Source organism: Ambystoma mexicanum, chromosome 12 (genome assembly GCF_040938575.1).
Source record: "Ambystoma mexicanum isolate Mex_15411 chromosome 12, UKY_AmexF1_1, whole genome shotgun sequence".
Lineage (NCBI taxonomy): Eukaryota > Metazoa > Chordata > Amphibia > Caudata > Ambystomatidae > Ambystoma > Ambystoma mexicanum.
The window spans coordinates 131258762-131281616 of record NC_090936.1 but is presented as its reverse complement, the minus strand read 5'-3'; the positions used below and the strand labels follow the sequence as shown (position 1 = coordinate 131281616).

The following is a 22855-nucleotide window of genomic DNA, read 5'->3' as shown; positions in this document are numbered from 1 at the left end:
CCCAGGATGGTGAAGGTAGGGGTTAGGGTTAGCGTACTTTTTTTGTAAATTAATTTTATTGTACAGTGTGCATACAGACAATCGTATTACAATTCTTTAAACCGGGATTTGTACTTCACAACCAGCTCTCCTTTGGGAGGACATGGCACAGTGGCAATGTTGGGTGGCAATGGATCAGTGCTCTGCACAGAAACGTTCAAAATTCCATATCTGTGCTTCTCTAATACAGCAACAATAAGGCTTTTGACAAAGTCGAACTCCCATTTCCTCATAGACTTGTTTGATCACTCATTGCTTACTTCTTTTTGAAAAGGCCTTAGTGTAGCGAGGCATCCTTACATTACCCTTAGTCCTAGATTGTTCATGGCCGAGATTCTCGTTATGGGCCAAGACGGCAAGTAGAGTCCTATGTCTCATGCCCTGTATGCTGAACACCTCCAAACCTCCTGTGTGTCAGAATTCTGTCAGTCCCCACAAATCTCTTGATAGTTTTATCGAAAACAATCTTCTCAATGGCTTTGTGTGTCGGTGAAGATGGATTCAACCACTTCTTCTTCCGTGCCTCCACTGGGGATAAAGGGCCATGTTCACATTGGTGGAAATGTAGGTTTTCTGACCATCGGTGCACGTTGGTACAGTGGTGCATGTTGGTACAGTGGTGCATCAGTGACCGCCATTTTTCAAGTAGTATTTCCACTGACCCTTCACAAGTTTTGGAGCTCCACCAAAGATGGTTGCTGATAGACTGGGACCACTCTGAAATACTTTCCAAACCTTTTGTTTTCCCTGCGGCCAAGATTTTCTTATTGATTGATTTAGCAAGATGCCATACGTCAAATTGATGTTTAATATGTGGGAACTGCTCTCTCATTGTCTTGGCAATTGAAACGTGCCTGTCCGTGGCTATGAGGTCGATGTGCATTCCCCTCGATTGTAGATATTCCACTGATTTTATAAATCTTAGTTTCTCCATGGCCACTGAGGATGTACATTGTGTTACCTGCACGACCACCAAACTCACAATTTTCTTACTATCCATGTCCTGAAAGTGGTAGGTGCAGTACTTGGCAGAAAATCCAGGGCTGTCGCACTGTCCATCGCCAGCTAGCCTGAATCGTTTGCCTTCGAATGTACTTGCTAGAGACAATTGTTCAATTTTCCAAGCATCACTAATGGCCGGAAACAGATAATCATGTTGGTATTTGTAGTACTGCGTTTTTTAAATGAAATGGAGTCCCACTAACTGAAAGACTCTAACTTACTAAAACTGGAGCCACTAAAAAGTGATGCAGCTGCACACAGTAGATTGCCTGCTGGCAGTTTCCCCACCATCGGTTGTGCAGACCATGAGAACGTATGATGTAATCTACAGGCGGCATGTATTGTGACGTTACTGCCTTGTTTTTGACGAGTCACGTGAATCAATGGCTTCCCACATTTGAGCATAATTATAATATCCATCAAACAACTGTCGAATACTATGTATTTGCCCTCTTTCATTAGACTGTCATCCTGCGTCAAAGTTGATTCGGCCTGTGACGTTGAGGACATATCGCCGCATTTGAAAGAAATATCGCTGCTATCAAGTTCTGATGCGTCGGTGAATGCTGCTGCTGGTTCATTATCTGTCATTTCAACATCTGTTACTTCAACATTGATGGGAGAACACAACAATGTCGACAGCTTTTTTGGTGGCAATTTTTTGGCGGGTGTAGATTGTGTGAATTGATCTGCGACTACTTCAGAGCTATCTTCAATACTTCCAGTATCATGTTGTTGCGGCGGAGCAGTCGTACTGTAGCAATGGTCTCATAAAACTTTGCTGGATTCTCCGGACACATTCATTTCATGTTCTGGCCACTGGACATGAGCATCCCGAGTCTCAACACGGCGCGTCTGAATTGATAGTTCCTCCATAGCCTCCATAGTTTAAATGGTCTGGCAAGCAACATCTCTCATTCGCTTCACTGTCTGTGTATGTATAGTTCGTAGACCCATGGCTAACTAGAGGACAGATTGGAAAAGGGATGTTCAGTTTAAACACAAGATAAAGTATAGTACAATTGACTGGAAAAAAACATAAAATAGTCCCCAGCACACAAAAATTTCTAAAGTTATGAACTGTTTGTAACTAACCTTATTTTGGTTTCTTTTCTTTACAACTTTTTTGACTCGACCGTCAACGTCTGCACGCTGTTGCTCTGATACGTATCCGCATGTCTCCCCTTCCTCTTGCGCTGCAACGACTATATTTTCTGTATCCGCATAGACAGCATGGAATGAGGCTCCATCGACTCCGTGAAACATAGTATTTTCATTAATGTGTATCAAAATATTGTTAGCGTAAAACGCATGTGAGGACGAACACACATGTACATATCAATAGCCAAACACGATTTAAACATTGTGTGGAACAATCAAACGGCAAGTATTCGAGCTCTGATGACCTACTTCGATGGAGATGTCAGTATACATACCTCTAGCTCTACATGGACTGCCACGAATGATTGTATTGAAGAGGAGGCATCAGCAACTCCCTGAAACACAGTACTTGCGTTAGTATGGTTTTCAATATCGTAAACATAACACACACTTGGGGTCGACGGCACAGGTACATATGAAGAGATAACCACAAATGTTGCATTATCTAAAAGAATCAAGGAATATTTAAAAATGATCAGATTTAATCTACTTATTTCTCCGATTTCTTTACATCTGCATCATCTAAATGTGATCTTGTGATTGTAGTGGAAGCTCCATCATCTCCCTGAAACACAGTACTTGCGTTAATAGGGAAGAAAGTATAGCAAATGGAATCACGTTATATGATCACGCTCGATGGAGCTGTCAGTATCCATACCTCATGCTGCTGAAGAATATCTAGGGCTGTTGTCAATGTGGTGTGCACTTCGAAAGCTGTTGCGCCGATTCGTATCCGCATGGACCCGCTTCCACCGGAATTACTTGAATGTCAGGCTCCGCATCAAGTGCGTGGGTTGACGATTCAACAACAGCCTGAAACATAGTATTTGCATTAGTAAGGATTACAATATTGAAAAGACAACACACGCTTGGGGTCGACCGCACAGGTACATATCAACGGCTAACCACAAATGAAACATGATGTAGAACAATCAAACGACAAGTGTTCCAGTCCTGATGATCACGGTCAGTTGAGCTGTCAGTATCCATACCTCGGGCTGCTGAAGAACATCTAGGGCTGTTGTCAATGTGGTGGACGCTTCAGCATCTCCCTGAAAGACAGTACTTGCATTAGTATGGATAACACTAATTATAACTGAAAACAAACACCAGGGGACGACAACTAAGGTGTACATCAATTGGAAAGCACTAACCAAACAATTGGTAAAATAATCACACGATACATACAAACTATTACTTGACATGCATAAAACAAGTCTGTAGCGGAATAGCCAAGTATGATTACCTGATACGCACTAGAAGTGGTTGATAACTGCGAGCACGTGACGGAAGTAGAATGTTCTTGCTTCAGATTCAAGGGATAGTCAAGAAGTTGTAAGGGTAAATTATTGTTTGATAATGAAATGCCAATATTTAAAATTGGCCATTTAAGGAGACAGAATACTTGAGTAATGCACAATATAGCACAGTTCCCTGTGCCCATATATAGATTTCGTTTGTGGGTTATGAAATCTAAAAATAATATATTGATAAATGTCATTATTCAAAAAGCTATACACTCATATCAATGTCGAAAGTATTACAAATTGGAAACAACACCTAAAATATCAATGAATCCATTCGGCTACCTACACACTACTGCAAGGCCTAAAGCTAAAAACGGACACATGACTCACCAGTGTCGGATTGTGGATGAATAGAGTGGGAATAGCGTTTGCGAGCACTTTTCGTGTCGATCGCCGTTTGTTCTTTGTTACCCAAGATGTGGTGTACAGATGCGGTATCGATCACCCCTCTTGTCCTCAAAGACTTGTTGGACTCTACTTTCCAGCTCATCCAGTGGATATCCGCAATGTCTGACCCATTCTCTTATTCGATCAACAGTTTTCGGGAATACATGCATTGCCGTGCTTTCAGATTTAGCATGGGTCTTCGAAGGGCAACCGCTAATCGAACAGGCAGGCATTGTTGAAAATTCTGAAAAGTAAATATCAAGATTATTATAAAACCTTGATGAATAAAAATGTCATAAAAAAGTAAATGAACCATACCATGCTCAATGCAAGGTTTGTTTTGGTCGCTGGAACTATACCAGTTCATCATGTGCGGCTTAGTATTTGCATAAGTTACAGAAATTTATGTTTTGTCTTGCACGAAAAGGAACCATGCTTACATTATAGACTGGACCCCCGAAGGATGCAATTCGATGAAAATGGACACAGATGAAAATAAATAGATCTATTGATAGCATAACAATTGAAACTCAAGTCAATAGCAATGAGACCAATGACCATAGCTCTATTGGGTACTGTAATAGCAAATAGATTGAAATGTAAAAATGACCGAAATATGACTAGGATACATGGCCTTACCTTGACCAACAAAAAGTTGGATTCAGCAGGCCGAGCAGTATGTTGCAGGAGAACAGGTAGATGGCCACAGGTAGCACACTGACGAGTTTGCTCGAAGCGGTCACAGATAGCACGGCGACGAGCAGATTCGCATAGCACTCAGTGCTTCTCAGGTAGAAGGTTCAGGAGTTGACTTGCAAAGCACAAAGATGTTCTCATGAGACATATCAAGTGGTTTATAAAGTATTAGAAACAGGGGTATGTTTGTGAATGAATACGTGTATGTTGTGGTATTATGTTTATTGCAGAGGGGAGGCCTGCCTGGAGACACGGGGTCTGAGGAGGCCATGTGAGCGATGGCCCCTGGGCGTGGGATACCTTTTGAAGTGTACATGCTGTTTGGCATCTTGGCCGTTTGCGCCCGTCACAGCCCCCCATGCCAGCGCTCCTCCACGGGTGCGAACCACCTTTGATAGAGGGGGTGGGATGGATGGGCCTGGGGCGTGCAGATAAGGCACAGGAAGACTGCTGAATGGAGACACACTTATGTGGATTGCAGGGGGGCGGCCTGCCTCAGGGGAGGCCTGCCTGGAGACACGGGGTCTGAGGAGGTCATGTGAGTGATGGCCCCTGGGCGTGGGGTACCTTTTGAAGTGTACATGCTGTTTGGCACCTTGGCCGTTTGCGCCTGTCCCTTGCCCTTATGTGATGTTAAAGGACACGGGGCATCCATTTTTGTACTCCATTTTGGTGACCAGGCCTCAATGCGATAGTACAGTGCGCAGAGCACATGGCCCACAGCCTCGTTCCCACTCTGACTGGAAAACTCCAGAGGTATTTGCAACAGCTAATAAATGTAACACATCACTCTCTGAGATCACGGTCCTGCATGTGAACCGGCTTGAACCATGCACATGGCTCGTTCATCACCACAAACGTGTCCTTGCCCACGCACCCTCGCCAGTGGAAAGTAACTGCCATTCTGACCCTGTGTCCCTGCAAGGTATTCTCTTCATGTGCCAGACCACTGACCACGCCATGATGGCCACCTAGCAGATCCCCTACTAACATTAGACCCCTACTGCAGTATATCGTTGCCTATCAATAACAAATGCCACATATCAGAGATTCTTGTGAGCACAGACCCACACTTCAGACACTGTATTATAGTGGTCAAGACCCTTGACCTAAGGCCTGTATAATCCAATGTTCATTGATAGTATTGATATATATGTGACTTTTATAGAGACATAACCGACTGAAAAACTTTGAACAAGTGTTATTTAGTGCATTGATTATTGATAATATATTTGGTTAGCTTAGATAGTGACCACCCCGCTTCACAGCGTCCTGAACTTCACCCATTCCGAGCACAGGTGTCTGACGTCCATCCTTGAATGGAGACACACTTGATTGATTTAAAAAATCGAAACAACCGTTGTTAAAATATATGTGGTGGTTTATTTTGTAGCTTATTTTGATGACACAAAAATACAAAAGTTTACACATTGTACAGTTCAGGTTGCAGCACAGCGAGAGAAATTCCCCTGTACTGACCGCTGTCACTCGGGAATGTTTCTCTTATGGCACGAACGGCACAGGCGGGTATCACTCTTCGAACGCGGTGTCCAAGCCTCCTGTGAAGCCACCATGTAAAGGAACGATAGGCCACCAGCCTGTACCACCTGTGAAAAGGAATGAAACAAACTGACCAAGATAAGTTTAATAAAAGTTTGTTGACAATGACAATTCATGTAACTAATGGCATTCTGCTCGGACAAATGCTATCTAGACACTGCACACTATTGAACGACTCATGCGTTACAATGATATGTATATGTAATTTTGGATATAGTAGAAGACCATGAAATAGTAGTGGCATCACAAGCAGAGTATACTTACTTGTTACTCGGATTACGAGGACGAACAGTTGCGCGAAGTTCGTGCATAAGCACCATCATTATCCTCAACACGGACTGTGTGAGGCAGGCTGCCCTGAAGTCTGGCAGCTCGGTGATGCATTGCGGTCGTGGCTCGCCTTCCGAAATGTTTTTTTTTTATTAGTGATGAGATTGTTAATCAGACGTTTAGTTCTAGTATTGAGGAGAGGTGTATTTCTGATCATGCACTTATAGATCTGAAAATCAATTTACATGGCATTCATAAAAAGAATGAGATGGAGAATGCAAGCCAATTCACTTAATGACCCTCTAGTTAATGTGGGATTAGAAGCATTTAATCAGAAATACTTAGAAGAAAATAATGGATCAGCTGACATTAAAATTGTCTGGGACTGCTTTAAAGCGGTTTTTTACGGGGTGAATTGATTTGTAGAACTTACCATGCTAAAAAGAGAAACTAAGTAAACATTGAAAGGTTAGAGAACGAGATTGCGGATTTGCAAAGGAATTGTGCAAAAGTAGAGATGGATTGCATGAAACATAATTGAATAAATTGGAATTAAAGATGCTTTTGCATTCACAAGCTGGGAAGAGTTTATTTTATACGAAACAACGCTTTTGGGAATTTGGTGACAAAAATGGTAGGCTTCTGGGAAATAAACTTAATGGTCTGATGGTGGACAAGTGTATTTTATCGATTGAAAATGATAGAGGTGAGGTATTTCATAAGAGTGAAGATATTTGTAGGGAATTTAGACTATTTTATGAAGAGTTGTATAAAGAGCATTTACATTCTACTGAAACAGACTTGCCGTCTTTTTTTGATAAGGTGCACCTCTTGAGACTTCAGGGTGACAAGAAATTGATTCTGGAGTCTGCCATAGATGTGTCTGAGGTTACTGCTGCGATATTGCAATTGAAAGATGGAAAATCGCAGGGACCGGATGGGATTGTTTCGGAATTTCATAAAATATTTGTTGAGCAAATATCTCCTATTTTGTGTTCTTTTTAATGAATTTTTGGAGTCAGGGTCGGTATGTGATTCAATGATGGATGCAATGATTACTGTCATTCCTAAGACTGATCGTGATCACAGGAAGTGCAGTAATTATAGGCCTATTTCACTGTTAAATGTGGATTTAAAGATATTTACTAAAATTTGGGCGAATAGGCTTATGGTTAATATGGGTGATTTGGTGGATGAGTCTCAAGTGGGTTTTATCCTGGGTAGATATGGATATGATAATATCAGGACTGTGTTAGATGTCATTGGAATGCACCACAATAAAAAATCGAAAGGGTTGATTGGGTTTTTTGATGCAGAGAAAGCATTTGATAGTTAATTGGAGGTTTTTAGAATACACTTTATTAAAAATGGGATTTGGACTGACCTTTATGAAAATGATTAGGTGTATTCACTATGAGGTTAGAGCCAGGGTGACTGTTAATGGTTTGATATCTTTGAGTCTTTTTCTTTGTCCAAAGGCACACGGCAAGGGTGCCCTCTATCGCCTTTTTTGTTTGATTTAGCACTTGAATTATTGGCGGCCTATATTAGACAATGTGGAGAAATCAGAGGTTTATGTGTTGGGGGCGTGGAAGTTAAGGTTTTGTCTTATGATGATGACATGTTGGTCCTGCTGTCTAATCCTCAACAGTGTGGATTGGTTCTGAAACGGATGTTTGAGGAAGTAGGTGGAATTTTGGGTCATAAGATAAATTGGGACAAGACTGAGATATTCCCATTGTCTAATGAATGTAGTAAATATATCTTGAAGGTTTGGAATTGCAAATGGTCCCCTGTTTGTGTTAAATATCTTGGTATATATATCATTGGTGATTTGAGGAAAATTATGCAATATAATATTGATAAACTCGTAGATAAAATTGTGTATCCAATAAGACGATGGGAAAGACTTAATTTGTCATTATGGGCTAAGATAAATGCAATAAAGATGATTTTATTGCCGAAAGTGTTATATATATTTCAGTCAATTCCATTCTTAATTTCCAGAAAACAGATTTTGCAAATTAAGAAACTGTTTCAATGTTTCTTATGGGGGCTGGGTAAAAAACCGTGGATCCCTAGATTTATGTTGGTGCAATGTATAGATGAAGGGGGTTTTGGATATCCTGACTTGTATAAATACTGTAAGGTGTTTCTGCTTAAGAGGGGTACTTATTATACGAATGATGACTTTGCAGGTGCTATCTGGCTGCGCATGGAAAGAGGGATTTGCAATCCGTATAGTTTGAATAGCCGTTATACTATGGGCGATATGTTGGTTAATAGATTGAAGTTGAAGTCTATTGTGGCAACCAGGCAAACCTTGCGGAGGTGGTTTGGAGAGAATGGCCAGTCATATGGTTTTAGCGAAGACGCGTCTCTTTGGCATAATGAGGTCTTACAATTGAACAGTAGATGTTTGATTTGGCAGAATTGGGTTCGGAAGGGGGTTTTAACAGTAGGTGATATGGTGGATTGTGATCATCTTTTGACATTTGAAGACATACAGAGGAAATATGGGTTGCACGAACGAGAAAGATGAAAATATGATGACCTGAGCTCCCTGATTTGTCTTAGGCAAGAAATGATTGGTGTTTCATTGGGAACCAAACTTGCACTGTGTCAATTGCTTACAGGTCAGGAGTATTCAGTGCGCACATATATGAATTTTATGCAATTGGAAAATAAACATATTGCGGCATGGGATAAATTGAGATTGGTATGGTCGGATGATCTGAATATAATTTTTACAGACGGAATGGAAGGATATTCTTAGGGTAAGTGCCAATGTGGGTACAGATTTGAACTTGCGTCTGATTAGACAGAAAGTGGTGGGTAAAGTGTACTGGACGCCAGTTAAAATGTTCAAACTAGGGCTGCAAACTGATAATCTATGTTGGGGATGTGGAAAGGAAGTTGGTACCCTTATACACCTTCTCTGGGATTGCTCTAGAGTTCGGGATTTCTGTGTTGATGGGATTGATTTAATCTTAGATGTAGTTTCACAGAGATCGGGTGGGAACACTATCTTATTTCTACGTCGAGGTAGTTGTAGGCGTACTTTGAAATATAGTGGTTGGATAAATAAGGCTTTATTGGTGGCCATGAGGCTGATCCTTCGGGTGTGGAAAACTTGGAAGAATCCTACGGTGGAGGATTGGTTAGTTGATTTGCGCACCTTATCGAATTTTGAAAAGCTCTCCTTTAGAGTGAAGAAGAGGTATACAGTCTCCTTTGGGGTCCATTCAATGCCTTGTATGATTGACTATGTAGGCTGTGGATTTATGAGTTGTAGGTAGAGGTGGTACAGAGGTGGGGGGGCTGAGGAGGTAAAAGAAAATTAAGTGAGGAATTGGAACAAGGAAGATTAATAAAAACAAATAAAAAGGGGGGATTTTTTTTTTCCTATCCTTTTTGGGTGTTTTGTTTGGTGTCTGTGTGTTGTTGGTGTTTGTGTGTGTGTTCCATGTTGGATGATTTGAATTGGCTGTCGTATTTTGTTCTTTTATTGTTTATATAAATGAAAAGTTTATTAGTATGTGGGAGGGATTATTTGATTATGTTTGCTTATTGACATGTTATTTCATTGGAAGATTTGTTTTGTGTTCTCTGGTTAACTATTCCTTTCTGTATTTGATTATTCTGTGATTTACTTTACTGACCTACTAATAAAGAGATTGAAAAAAAACAGTATTATATCCACAGTATCTAATGTACAATATACACTTTACAAAGAATGTCACTAAAATCAGCATGTAATACATCCAGATAGGAAAAACCTTACTAAAAACCATTAGGGCACTCGTACAGCGTACCCTACCCCAAAGGGTCTCTTGCCGCATTGTGCCAGTGAGAAATTTGGCCCATAAAGTGCAAACCGACATACTGTTCCCCACTTAAAGTGTGTGAGTGTGGAGCCCAATCCAAAAACATCCTCTTCATTAGAATGATTGTTCCCAGCAGAAAAACGACCTACATCTCCAGAGTGACCCCTCTAAACTATGAATAGCCCTTCTTGGTCTTGAGATCTGCCCTCTGGAATAGGATACCCCCAACCTGTAAACAGTATCATATATTAAAAGACTTAAAGCACATCCCTCCAGTGAAATTTCCAGATCTTTTGGAAGCCACTTAAGTTACCTTGGCAGTCACCATACTCCAAAACTAGATGAGTATCATTACCAATATCTCTCCTCCCTCATGTTCACAACTCCTCTACACAGCAACTGGCAGTGGATCTTTCTTATTTTCCATGCTGCAAGATTGTATATAGTATTGCCAAGAAATCTAACTGATCCTAGGTAACTTAAACAGATCACACTACCCTAGAACACTTCACTGCTGCCAGTCTCGTCCTCACTCTTCAATGCTGTCAAAGATCAGGTTACACTTGTAATGCAATCCATGTGCTTCCTGGATTTTATGTGATAAAATGAAGTCAAATTATATGGTCGTCAGTCTGCATCCGAAACATTGGTTCCAGCTGACGAAATACCTAATTTTCACATTGGTCAGTGGCTCCCATTTCCTTTCTGGATGTTTTAGTTGCCTGACCGAAACCCTTTCTAGTGGAGCTGCGAATTTCCTGAGGACAATTGATGGGTCATTTTAATAACCTCCTAAATTGCACCGGAGGACACTGTTTCTAACTACATGCAAAAGGTTTCCTCCGATGCAATATGTGTAGTTTTCAAAAACAGAGTGGATATGTGAAGAATAAGCCATAAGCAAAACTTTCTTTTACTCTTCTCTTTTACAATCCGTTTTGGAAAAAGTGTAATTGTTGGCTGCAAATTAAGCTTTGTATACGGCATTTACACTATATTCCAATGGAATTTGCTGCTTTTACCAGGTGAAACAGTCAGGCAGCTTCCTTTTGGTTTTCCACCAGCATGAAAATACATGCTGGAGCACAGATCAGGATATGCAATTTTGTGTCGCTTTGCCCCTCCATTTACGAACAGCATCATGTTTTTTCGCCAGCATGTAATTTCATGCTGTCTTGACCCTGTTTTCTATGCAACTGAGGAACTCAGTAGAGGACGACACCTTCCCTTTGACTGGTGGGAACAACCAGTTCTGAGACATACTCCAATCTGAGCCATCTCCCAGGGTGCCGTGCCTCTCCAGAGCTGCGGACCGCGAATACCAGGAGGCCTCCGACCCAATTGAAGCGCATCTTCTTAGAAAGGCTGAATCCATCCAAGTCTTTGTTAAGCTCCAGCGAACGTCCAGAGACACAATCTGACTCATCCATGTCCCCTCACAAGAGTGCTGCACTCCAGGAAATTGAAGAAGAATGACCGGGCAAATTGTGTCCTTTGTTGATGCTGAAGACAAGGAGCCAAAACCACAGACGAGCTGAAGAAATCTGTGACAGAGGTCCTCCCTCTACGCTGCTGCTAAAATATCCTGTCCATTGTCCTGCCTTTCGTCACCAGACCAAGGAATCCAGAGGCCGGGTCCAGCACTGTTACATTGAGGTGAATCCAGCCACGAACATTTCTTCTAACCTAAGGTACTGTTGGGAGAAAAGGTATTGCTTACCTTATTCCAAGAACTCACTCCAGAGCATTGGAGTGCAGGTAGAGGTGCCCAGGGTGCCCCCCTCTTATCTCTGACCCAAGCTGCTGCTTGTGTCCCTTTTGAAAATCCTTTTAACAGGGTATCTGTACTTGAATTAATCTTCCAGCAACTTTAAACTAGGATTAGAAAGTATCCACAGGAACTTTGCTCCCTCTCCGAACTGTCTTTTAGTTAGGGTTGCGAATTGGACTTTAAAAGCATTAATGTGCAAAGAAACCGTCTCTAGAACCTTAAGCTCTGCTACTGTTTGACTAGCCAACTGTTTTCCTTCCTAAAAGACTTTGGGCCTCATTTAGACTTGGGCGGTAAGGGATAACGGTCACCGGTAAAGAGACCGGTGCCGTCAAACCCTTACCGCCCAATTCCGAGGTCCCTTAGCTGGTGCCGCAAAGAACGCGTGGTCTGACCACACGTTCTTTACGGGTCCCGCTAAGGGACCAGGGCGCTAATAACGGGCCTGCTATTATCCCTATGGGGGGCTATGGGGGCTCAAATGGGGAATGGTTGGTTGAATGGGGACTTACCGGGTCCGCACAGGTCGGAATGTCCCAGTAAGTCCCCATTCAACCAGACAGGACACAGACCCGGTATTGGAGGCAGCCATGGCGCAAATAGCGCCATGGCTACCTCCAATCTCGGAATGAGGCCCTTTATCTAATCTAGTTTTGCTAACTAAATGTAATTACTGTATTTCGTCTGATTTACGCGAGTGCGCGGTAGTACCAATAATATGGTAGAATTGTCATTAGTGTGAAACACTGTAACAATTGTAACCGAGAGCAACTTCAAACTATGCCGTGGCCTTTGAAAAATATCTTCAAGTAATCTTATGTGTTTTGGTTATATTTGCTAAGTATTTTAAAACATCTCTTGTGTGAATATAATATTTTATATAAATGTATTTGTGTAAGTTATTCTTTGAAGTTCATTACTAACTGGGTTCCCCGTACTTAGCTACAGCTCACATCCTTCTCTTATGGTAAGCCTGACTGCTCTGCCACTCTACCAAGGTTCCATGAGCAGTACAGACTGATGCAAAGAGTTGGGGATCTATAAACCATTGGGATAGTTTTATAAAGTCTTACCTCAAAGTGCACTTTAGGAAAACTCCCTTAACACTGCTTTACACAAATTTATGATTTTGATTGTTGACATTTTTGCTGATGTCATTCAGAATGTCATTTGGTGTCATCTGTGTTGTGGAAGCCTTATTTAACTTGACTCATGTTTTATTAAGTGGTTGGCTTGTAATGCTTCACAGATTTTGTTGCCATAGAATGAAGGGGGAACCAATACATTTAACGTTGTTTGTATAACTTGATTTTTTTATTGCAATTACACTCGTTTTTAAAGACCTAAATTATTTGTGAATACAGTTTGCTCTCATTAAAGTAATCATATCAACTGCTGCTAGAAGAAAGCCCATCAGCGCCTTTTTTTTTTAACCCATGCACTGTATTTCATGCAAAATTACAAAACATGTTTTAATACCGTTTGTCTTTCCCTACATAGAAAATTGCTTTCATGGTTGCATTAGGATTGGTAACAACAGAGCACTTAGAAGGTAAGTCCAACTTCATTTGGCCAGTATATTATTTACATTCGTCTCCATAAAAGTTCAGTGTGTCTTGAGTCAACACCTGGAAACTATGGGACTCTTCAGAGACATATTTTAGGCCCCATACATCTACATACTAAAGAGTGCAATGCATATATTCTATACTGCACTGCCTATATGGTTTAGTGATCTGCATACACAATCGTATGGTGAACATCGAGATGCATTTTATCCTGTGTTGCACATGTTCTGTTTACTGCAATGTACATTTTACACGCATATAAATCATATACACAGAATACTGAAATGCATAAATGTTTTAATCAAAACTGCCAATGCCATGCTTTAAGAGATGAGCACAATATATTAAAATACATGCATATATAATAAAATAGTATACATTCAAATGTTATGTAGGCTTCATAGTGAAATGCCTATGCTGTATGGTAAAATCGATCTACATGCTGGAGTGTATACACTGAGTCTAATATCAATCGAATGTAATTCATATGTAATTTAACGAGATACTCCTGTTGCAAGCTGAGACTATTCATGTTGAGAACTGAATGTTGCACAGGTTGTTGAGGCAGGGAAAGGCTGCCTCCACGCTTTAGCGGCTGGAGATTGATCCCTCGATCTGGTAGGTCTCAGGGATGTTTTTAGCCATTTAGCGAAGGTGCTCTTAGCAAATAGCTTCAGCTGTGCTCCATCAGGCTCTAGGCATCATGCTTCCACATTGTCTTTATAGTAAGGTGAGATGTTCCAAAGTCAGGCAGAACATCCCTTAAGAGTGCCCAAGTGCGTCTGCCATTATGCTACTAAACCTTACAGGCAGCTTGAAACTATTGGACATCACCCCAGGAAGGAAAACTCCCCCATATGGAGTAAACCTCAATCTGAAAAATTAGCATTGAAGCATAGTGTCAAAGAAAAAAACATTGTCACCACTAGCGGTGATCAGAGGTCCAGTTCTGTCGGAGCAGAACAATGACTGAAAATAGCCTTGCCGCTGCTGGGAGTTATCATACTCCTTGACTCATTTGCCTAACATTTTAAGTGAAATAGTCCTCTTGATGCTTTGACATCCGTTTACAATGTTGTCTGTTTTTTATATTGGCATGTCCAAGTAGAAACACACACTGTTTTTTAATTTGCTCCATGTTCCAGCCTGGTAGCAATGAGTATTTAGGCTTTGCTTACATGACACCCTCTGCATGATATCAATACACCTCCCACAATACTCCTTGGAGAAAGCCCCAACTTCTGATTGTTGTTCATGTCATTGGGTTTGGATAAAAAGAGCATGAAGCGTTCACAAGATCCACTATGGATATCAGATAGACTGCATCCTTTTCCATACTAAAATGGCAAGTTTTTATTTAAGGAAGACACAAAGATTACTTTTTATAAACTGGGAACAGGTCCTTTTAGAATCGCTACAAAATCCTTTGCGACTCTCCATTTCTGAAAAATCAACAATACCCTGCATCAGAAGGCGTACCTAGCCAGTAACGGCCCACCAGCCCGAGCCTAGGGAGGATCCAGGGCTGTTACCTGCTAGCTACTCGCCCCCGACAAGGGGGGTGGTGCCTATTCGCACCCCAGGGTTCAAGCCGGGGTAAGAATAGTTTATAAAAACACTTTTTTACATTTTCTTTACTGAGGACAGGCTCCAAACACATTTGACCTCAATCTCCAGTGGCAAAAAAAAAACAAGATGCTGGAAGTGAAAGAAGGGCAAGTGGAGTTGGAGTAGGTGTGGGGAGGGGAGCTGGGTTAGGGGATGACTGGGAGTCTTGGGCAGATGTTGTGGCAGGGAAGTTGGCGGTGGGGGTAGGGAAAATAAATGGCGGGCACCCTGGGAAGGGTCTCGGGGAGGCACAGCGGTGGGGCTGCTAAAACGGGAGCGGTACACTGGCAGTTTCCGTCTGTTTCCAGCTACCAGGTCGGCTGAGGGCCCTTCTTCGGGTGAGAATGCTCCTTTAAAATGTTGTCCTGGGATAGTGATGCATTCGATTGGATTGACAAACAGAAGTGGGATTAGTTTACAAAACATGCTAGTTGTATGTAGTAAACAGCCAACAATAGCACTTAGGTGCTGTTGCAGTTCCAGTATGCACTTTTCTATGTTTGCAAAACAGAGTGCAAAAGTAATGAGTAAAAACAGGTGAAGTTGCCTTTACGCTTTACATTTTACTATCCATTTTAAAACAATGGAAATGCTGCCTGCAAATAACACTTAGCTGTTGGCTTTTGCAATGGATTCCTATGGTATCTGCTTTCTTTTAGCAGGTGCTAATTGCAGAAATATTCTAGTGGAATCCATTTGTTGAATGCCTGCATGAAAATCTCATCCAGGCATACAAGTTATCGCCTTGAAATACATTTTGTCTTAAAGCGTAATTTGGTTTTGCTTTCCCTGATTTGCTTAGGGAATTCTAAAATAGTTGAGTATTCATACTTATATGATATGTTAAAGTACTTATTTCCCCAAGATTTATCTTGGCCTACTTGTATTTAAATAAACCCTTTTATTTTTACTTTTACAATACATAGTGATTCAGTGTTTCTCTGGACCATATGTATGCTACAATTTCTTTGTACCAAGCTACAGCTTTCTCTCCCTCCTATGATAAACCTAGCTGCTCTGTCCATGCTACCAAATTATTATCGGGTGGTACAGCCATATACTAAGGGTGGAGCTTATGTACTGCTTCCGCTATGGTTTATATGAAGTCTGGGTAGGACTTTAGAAAAACTGTCCTAACAAAAAGTAACCTATGGTCTTCAAAAAGGATGATCTCAACATCGGAAGACAACATATTGATCCTACAATGGTGCATATCTCTGAATCTCTGATTTTACCTTCCACTCAGAGTACATTTTGAATATTTTATTCAAAGGAAATCATCTTTTGAAGCTTAGCTGCAAGTAGCATGGCATAACCACAAGGCACTGACAGGGGTTCTGATAGTTCTAGTTTATTTCACGAGGAGAGGCATAGCTGGGTTGATACACCAACTGATACCTCAGTTAAACACTGCCTGCCATTCTCTTCACAGGGAAGAGAACATCCCAGTTGGTAAAAAGTAACTTTATACTCCTAAAATTGGAATGTGACTATAGTTTTGTGGTCAGATAGGTCAGTGCTTGTCCTATTATAAAGAATGTCAGCTAACTCAAATACAATTTTTTTTTTTTTTTTTTTACAAACTCATGTCATAGAAAGAGAGAGCTGGTCCCAATTTAACACAAATGCGCTAAATGAAGAAGTCTTGTCTCTTATCCTTTGGAACCTCTGGGCCTTCCCTGACACCCAGTATTTGGGTGAGGTGAGCTCTCTTGATGATCTTGCTTTTGTGGATGTATTTGGCAGTTTAGGTACGGTAGGACGATGCCCCCCCCCCACCCCCCTACCTCCTCCTCCCTGTTCTCTGGTTCAGAAAAGAAGTCACCTTAAGCGTCTGTCCCCTTGTGGAGCAAGGTGGTAGAGCCGGGCCCTCTTTCCACCAGGAAACCCGGGCCCTGGAGAAGGAGAGTGAGTAAATGGTAACTTAGCTGGGTTTCTTATTGGTACGGCTGCCACCTCCCTTGTGACATTTTGGGTTTGGGTCTGGCTTTCTTAGGTGGGTACAATTGATTTATATGAAACCTGACGACTAGGGTACGGTTTGGGAAAGAATTATCTAATAGTTGTGAACTACAGAAAGGAACTAAGCAGGGCGTCCCTCTGTCTCTGATGTTCATTCTTGCCCTGGAGCTGCTTGCTGTATTCTTAAGAGCAGAATATGAAGATTCAGGGATTCTGATTGATAGGATTAGGCACTTTATCTCATTGTATGCGGACGATGTGCTCCTTTGTCACACACCCTGATCCCAATTTACAGCACATCCTCAAGGTACTTTACTGCTTTGCTGAACTTTTGGGCATACGAAGAATTGGTCGACAGAAGTCCTGCTTGTTCCCACTAGCTGGGCTGGTGGTCCTTCATAGACCTGCCCAAATCTGGAGTTGAAGCACAAAATTGACACCTCAGTGTCAATGTATGGCATGACTTTGAAGCATTGCATACTCCTAATTCAATGGAGGCCTTTGATAGGGTAGCAAAGTCAGTGACATTCTGGTGGAAGCTCCCTCTGTCGATTATGGGTAGAGTCACTCTTTTGAAGATGGTAGTACTCCCTCGTCTGCTTTATTATTTCGTTAACATACAATTTAACATTCCCAAGAGGTTTTTTAGGAAATTAGATATGATGGCTAAGGAATTTATCTGGGGAGGGAAAAGAAACATGATAGCATTGAGTACCCTACAACGGGATTACATGGATTGGGGAATCAGATTGCCCAACTTTGAAATACACCATCTTGCTGGACTGTTGCAGTGTGTTGTGGGCTGGCTGGCAGATGACATGTCTTCAAATACTGCCTTCTATTGGACTTTACTTTTTGAAAGGGGTGCTATGAGTGCAGGAGGCCCACTTTCCCCATCTGCCTCTGGGCACTGGGCAAAGTTCTGCGGTGCAGGGTCTGGAGAATGTTGGGAATTGCAGATCCCTACTCCCCTCCCCTACCGGCTGTGATACTCGAAAAGAAATCAGACTTTGTAAGTGAGATTAGAAAGCATTGGGAAATCCATGGGGTGACCACTCCAGGTGACCTGTTGCTGGAAGGGAAGTTGATGGCTTTTGGGTGCTTAATGCAGCACTCTGGCATCCATGGTGGCCAATCTGTATTATACTTGGGTCTGATTAAAGACATAGAACTTAGATGGCAGACTTTCGTGAGTGTACTGAGGGTGATCCATTCCTCAAGGCCATGTATGATATGACTGAAGGAGGATAATTTGTTTATAGACTGTACAAGTCATTCTTACGCAATTGAGTGAGCCCGACTTGGCAGTGTGCTCCAAGGCAGACTTGGGGAGAACGTTTACTGATATAGAATGGGCCTGGCACTGATGTACACCGGAAAAGTCTCCAGAAATGCCAGATTTAAGCTACTGTAATTGTACATCGCGCATAGGGCATACTTGACTCCACACAAGATATCTCAGTTTCATTGGGCTGAAAAGCGGGGCTGCCCGAGATGCACTGGTGATATTGGGACATTATATGTTTTGGTCATGCCTGGTGGTTTAACAGTTTTGGCGGTCAATTGCATAGCAAGTCTCTAAGGGGCGAATTGATGTGCAAGCGTGGCGCCGAGAGATGGGCTGTAATAGACACCTCTGTTTGGCATAGAGCAGTGTTTAGAGGGATGAGGGAGGGGAGTGGGGATGTTGCAGCATGGAATGCCCTGAATCAATGATGCACACTGTTCGCCCCGTTGGATGCAATGCCCCCGTAGAAAGCTTAAGAGAATTCATGTGGGATATGTGAAGCTATCCAGGAATCTGAGTTTCACCACCCGTAAAGGATCATATACCCATTGGTCAGGACTGCACAATCAAACATTTGTTGGTTGTTTTTATTTGTTTGATTGTGTTTTGTTTGACAGCCTTGTGTAGGGTTTACTGGCTCACGCTTTGGAACAGTAAAAGGCTGTATGTTATGTTTGGTGTATGTTAATAAAATGCTTTACAAAATAAACGATGGAAATATAGGGACCCAGGAACCTAGCAATAGAGACGCAAGAGGTTGGGGTGAGGGAGAACTAGGAGCCTGTAGGGCCCAGGAAAGTTGTAGAGAGATTGTGTAGTTAAATCTGATTTTAGAGGTGTCTAAAGGGGGCTGGCGGGTGTGAGAGAAGTGGAGGAGGAGGTGGTGGACGTCAAGTGGAGAGGGCTGGTGAAAGACGAGGTGGAAGTGATGGAAAGAAGTGCACCAACATCAGGAGGAGGTGGTAACAGTACAAACAAAGGATCTTAGAGAACCTTGAAGGGGGAATAAGGAAAAAAGAAGAGTTAATGGAGGACCTTGGAAGATGAGGCTATAAAACAAGACTAGGCAGGCTATGTGTGAGAGAACGGTCGGCCCCAGATAAGCCTACCATTTGATGGATCAGCAGAGGTTGGAGGAGGTTGGAGCATGTGGCAAAGCGACAAGGAGGTCAAAGGAGATCTGTCAGCAAAGAGTGAGTAGTGAAAGGCCGTAATTTGTGGCTAGTCAGGAAACCCAGAGCCAGAGACCTTAACTTTGAGACTGTTAATCCAAAACTGCATTTTATGTTTATTTATTGCAACCCTAGTAAAACCCATCCTGTTTTTATTTTATTTGAACCCCTTTGCTTTTTTTACTTTTCCACATGAAATCCAGTCCAGCTGCATCTTTGGTATGTTTTTCATATTAATCTCAATTTAGCTTCATGATACCACTTGGGATATCGACAGGAACCAACACGTTCCTTTATGCAAAGTTCTACAATCGTCCATGAGAGCTTTTTTCAGAACCATGAGATCACTGAAAATAATTTCCCATTAAAATCGAATACTTAGAAAAATGATATAAAATGGCAAAATATTATATTTAAAAGAAATTGATACAATTTGAAGTGAAGATAAATCATTGTAAATCATAGACCGCGACTTTTGAAGATTATTACAAAGCGATACTATAAACAATTTTTACACGGATATTTGAACATAATTTACATTTGGAGGCGCTGAAGAAGCTTCATAGAGTGAAGCACCTGTTGGCCTAAAGCTTTCTTTTCTCACCATTTTGACTGATGCTATTGGAACACAACATAAAGAATTGAATATTGTAATAAAACGTGCATAATATTATTGACTTTTTGATCAACAATTTCATATTGGTGCCCCATTTATTTCTAGCCCTTCCAATATTCATAATATAATAAAGCTGAAGAAGGATTTTCCCGAGATCACAACATTTTCGAAAAGTAGGAAAACAAGTTATTACAGTCAGTGAACATTTTCCCCCCAAAATCATGAAGGTCACAGATGAAAGCACAAAACCTTGATCCTTCAATGACCTCTCAGGAAAGTCATTTAATGGTCATGGGTTTTGTGCTTTCTTGAAATGATTGTCAACCTCGATGACTGATCTTTGAACGCTTATAAGCAATATTTATTGAAACCCAGAGATACAGCATGTTAATAAAAGAGACTGCTAATGATACCAACACCCAGCTATTAATACCTAGTAGTGCAGTTCGAATTGGTCACACACAGACACTTAGAGCTAGGATAATTTCCACACCAAAATTATGCCCAGGATTGTAATCTGCATCATGTGGTTCCCAAAGTCTGTAATCTAGCCACTAGACCATGTGATACTGCACTTAACAATTTTATTCAGCGATTTGCACAAGGTCAAAACGCTTTCGTCAAATATGGAGCAGAGGTGTGAGTACCTGGGTATTATGGGGCATTTTCCCCCTTTCTTCTCCCCTCAAATCTTTTATGGTTTAATGGAGCGTGTCATAACAACACACAATTATTGCTAAATTGGGAAGCCAGGATTACAATCCATATCTTCTGGCTACAGTGTGCAGTTTAACCATGAATCTACATCCCTTCTTTTTTAAGACATTTTTGTTTTTTAAAAGCTTTCTACACTGTTGTACAAATTTATTTCTAAGCACATTTAGTTGATAAGCAAACAGGAAGACAGAGAGATAAAGTGTTTTGCCCAAAATTGCAGAGTGCTGGTCAGGTGGAGAAGCCTAGGTTACACCTCAGGACTACTAGGTCCAAAGTTTGCAATGTACCCACCTTTTCATCTTCCTTCTTTCCCGTCTTCTTCCTCTTTTTCCTCGTATTTGTTCCCCCTTCCTCGGGTCAGTGGGCTTGAGTTGGGGTACTGTGGATATGTGCCTTTGTTAGTATGGTTTGAAGGGTGATGATGTGCCTGGGCGGTTTGGGAACCGGATTGTAGCTGGTCGATGTCCCTGTAAGGGTGAATTCAGTATTAATGTTTGTGTAATAGGGTGGGACTGCAACTGTGTAGCTAGAGTGGTGCTATGCCTATATGTGATGTCATGTTAAGCAGTATTTGTAAAGTGCAATGTTAACCATTTCTGTGGCTCCCTGTCTTTGAATGGGGGTTGGGGGCAGATTGAGAGTGGGGTACTGTGGGGCTGGTGGGTGGATAGAGTGAGGAGATATTAATGTGTGGTGGTTAATAAATTGTGGGGTGATATGCTCTTGAGGGATGAGGAGGGTGGATCTTTCTGAGGTTATGGCAGATGGATCTTTCGACGGTTATGGCAGGTGGTTGGGCTATGCGAATATGTCTGAAGAGTGTTTAGATGGATAATTTGTTGATATTCATATGTAGTAGTTAGTATGCTTTTGAGGGGGGGCTACAACCATATCTGGAGAGGAAGGGTTTATGGATGGTAATGGGTTACTTACACAAGTCATACCACGTCTGAGCTGTCTAATATGTAATTATAAGTAATCCAAATCATGCTGATAATTCAATCTGATGATCTTTATTGATCATGATAAATTAATAATTTTAACCACCTGTCTGCTCTCCTTATTGATAAACCGTAAGTGAATTCACAGTCAGTGCTTTACAAAATCCCATTAAATTAATACAACGTACTGCCAATTGATCCTTCTTGTAAATCCACATCATGCACATCAGTTCTGCTAAACCTGCCTCATTGTTATTATTGCTAATGTGTCCCAGGTTTTACAATGCACATCCCCTGCATGCTCTAATTTTTGCTGGTTAGTTCCATGGTGTTAAATATTGCAATTCTGCTTGATGACCCTCATTCCTAATCTTTTCTTAGTTATTCTTCCCAATTCGGTCTGATGTTGTTCTCACTCCACAATATGGAGTGGTGACAGTCTTATTGGCCAATGTACTTGAAAAATATTTGCTTGAATTTCAGAGTTTGCGTCCTAATTAAAAAGAATCTTGACTGGCAGCCTTACAAAGCTGACAGCTGGTACACAGGACTTGAAGACATTTCCTTTGTACCAACCCTTTATGATACAAGTTATTTATAACGTGCCTGTTCACAAGTGTTTCTAGGCGCGACAAGACAAGGAAGGGAAGATAGAGGGGGGACAAGACAAACGATCTTACTAGGCCTTGTGTCATTCAGATCGTGGAAGTGCGAGAACGAGAAGTGCAAAGGGAAAGGGGGGGGGGCAGGGAAAGGGACGGGGACAATAGGGCAGCAATAATCTGAGTAAGAGCAGCACAGTTCAATGTGGCTCTCAGTAGGTGCAAAGGAGGCAAGGGGCTGTAGAGGTTACAGTTACAGCCCCTAAGTGCGTGGAGGCAGTGCAGGGGTGACCGATCAAGGGAGAGCCTGGTACCCAGTGAGACTCTGAGGGTAGCCAAGGAACCGGACGGTTGCGGCAGA

General features: G+C 41.7%; 1 protein-coding gene across 2 annotated transcripts in view; it reads left to right on the top strand.

Moving 5' to 3' along the window:
• PHF21B (PHD finger protein 21B) overlaps positions 1-22855 on the top strand; it is a 460667-nt gene that overhangs the window by 363924 nt on the left and 73888 nt on the right. For both annotated transcript variants that reach the window (XM_069628165.1, XM_069628166.1), the window contains one exon: positions 13521-13572. In XM_069628165.1, the coding sequence (XP_069484266.1) occupies positions 13521-13572 (52 nt within the window). The remainder of the gene's footprint in view (positions 1-13520; positions 13573-22855) is intronic.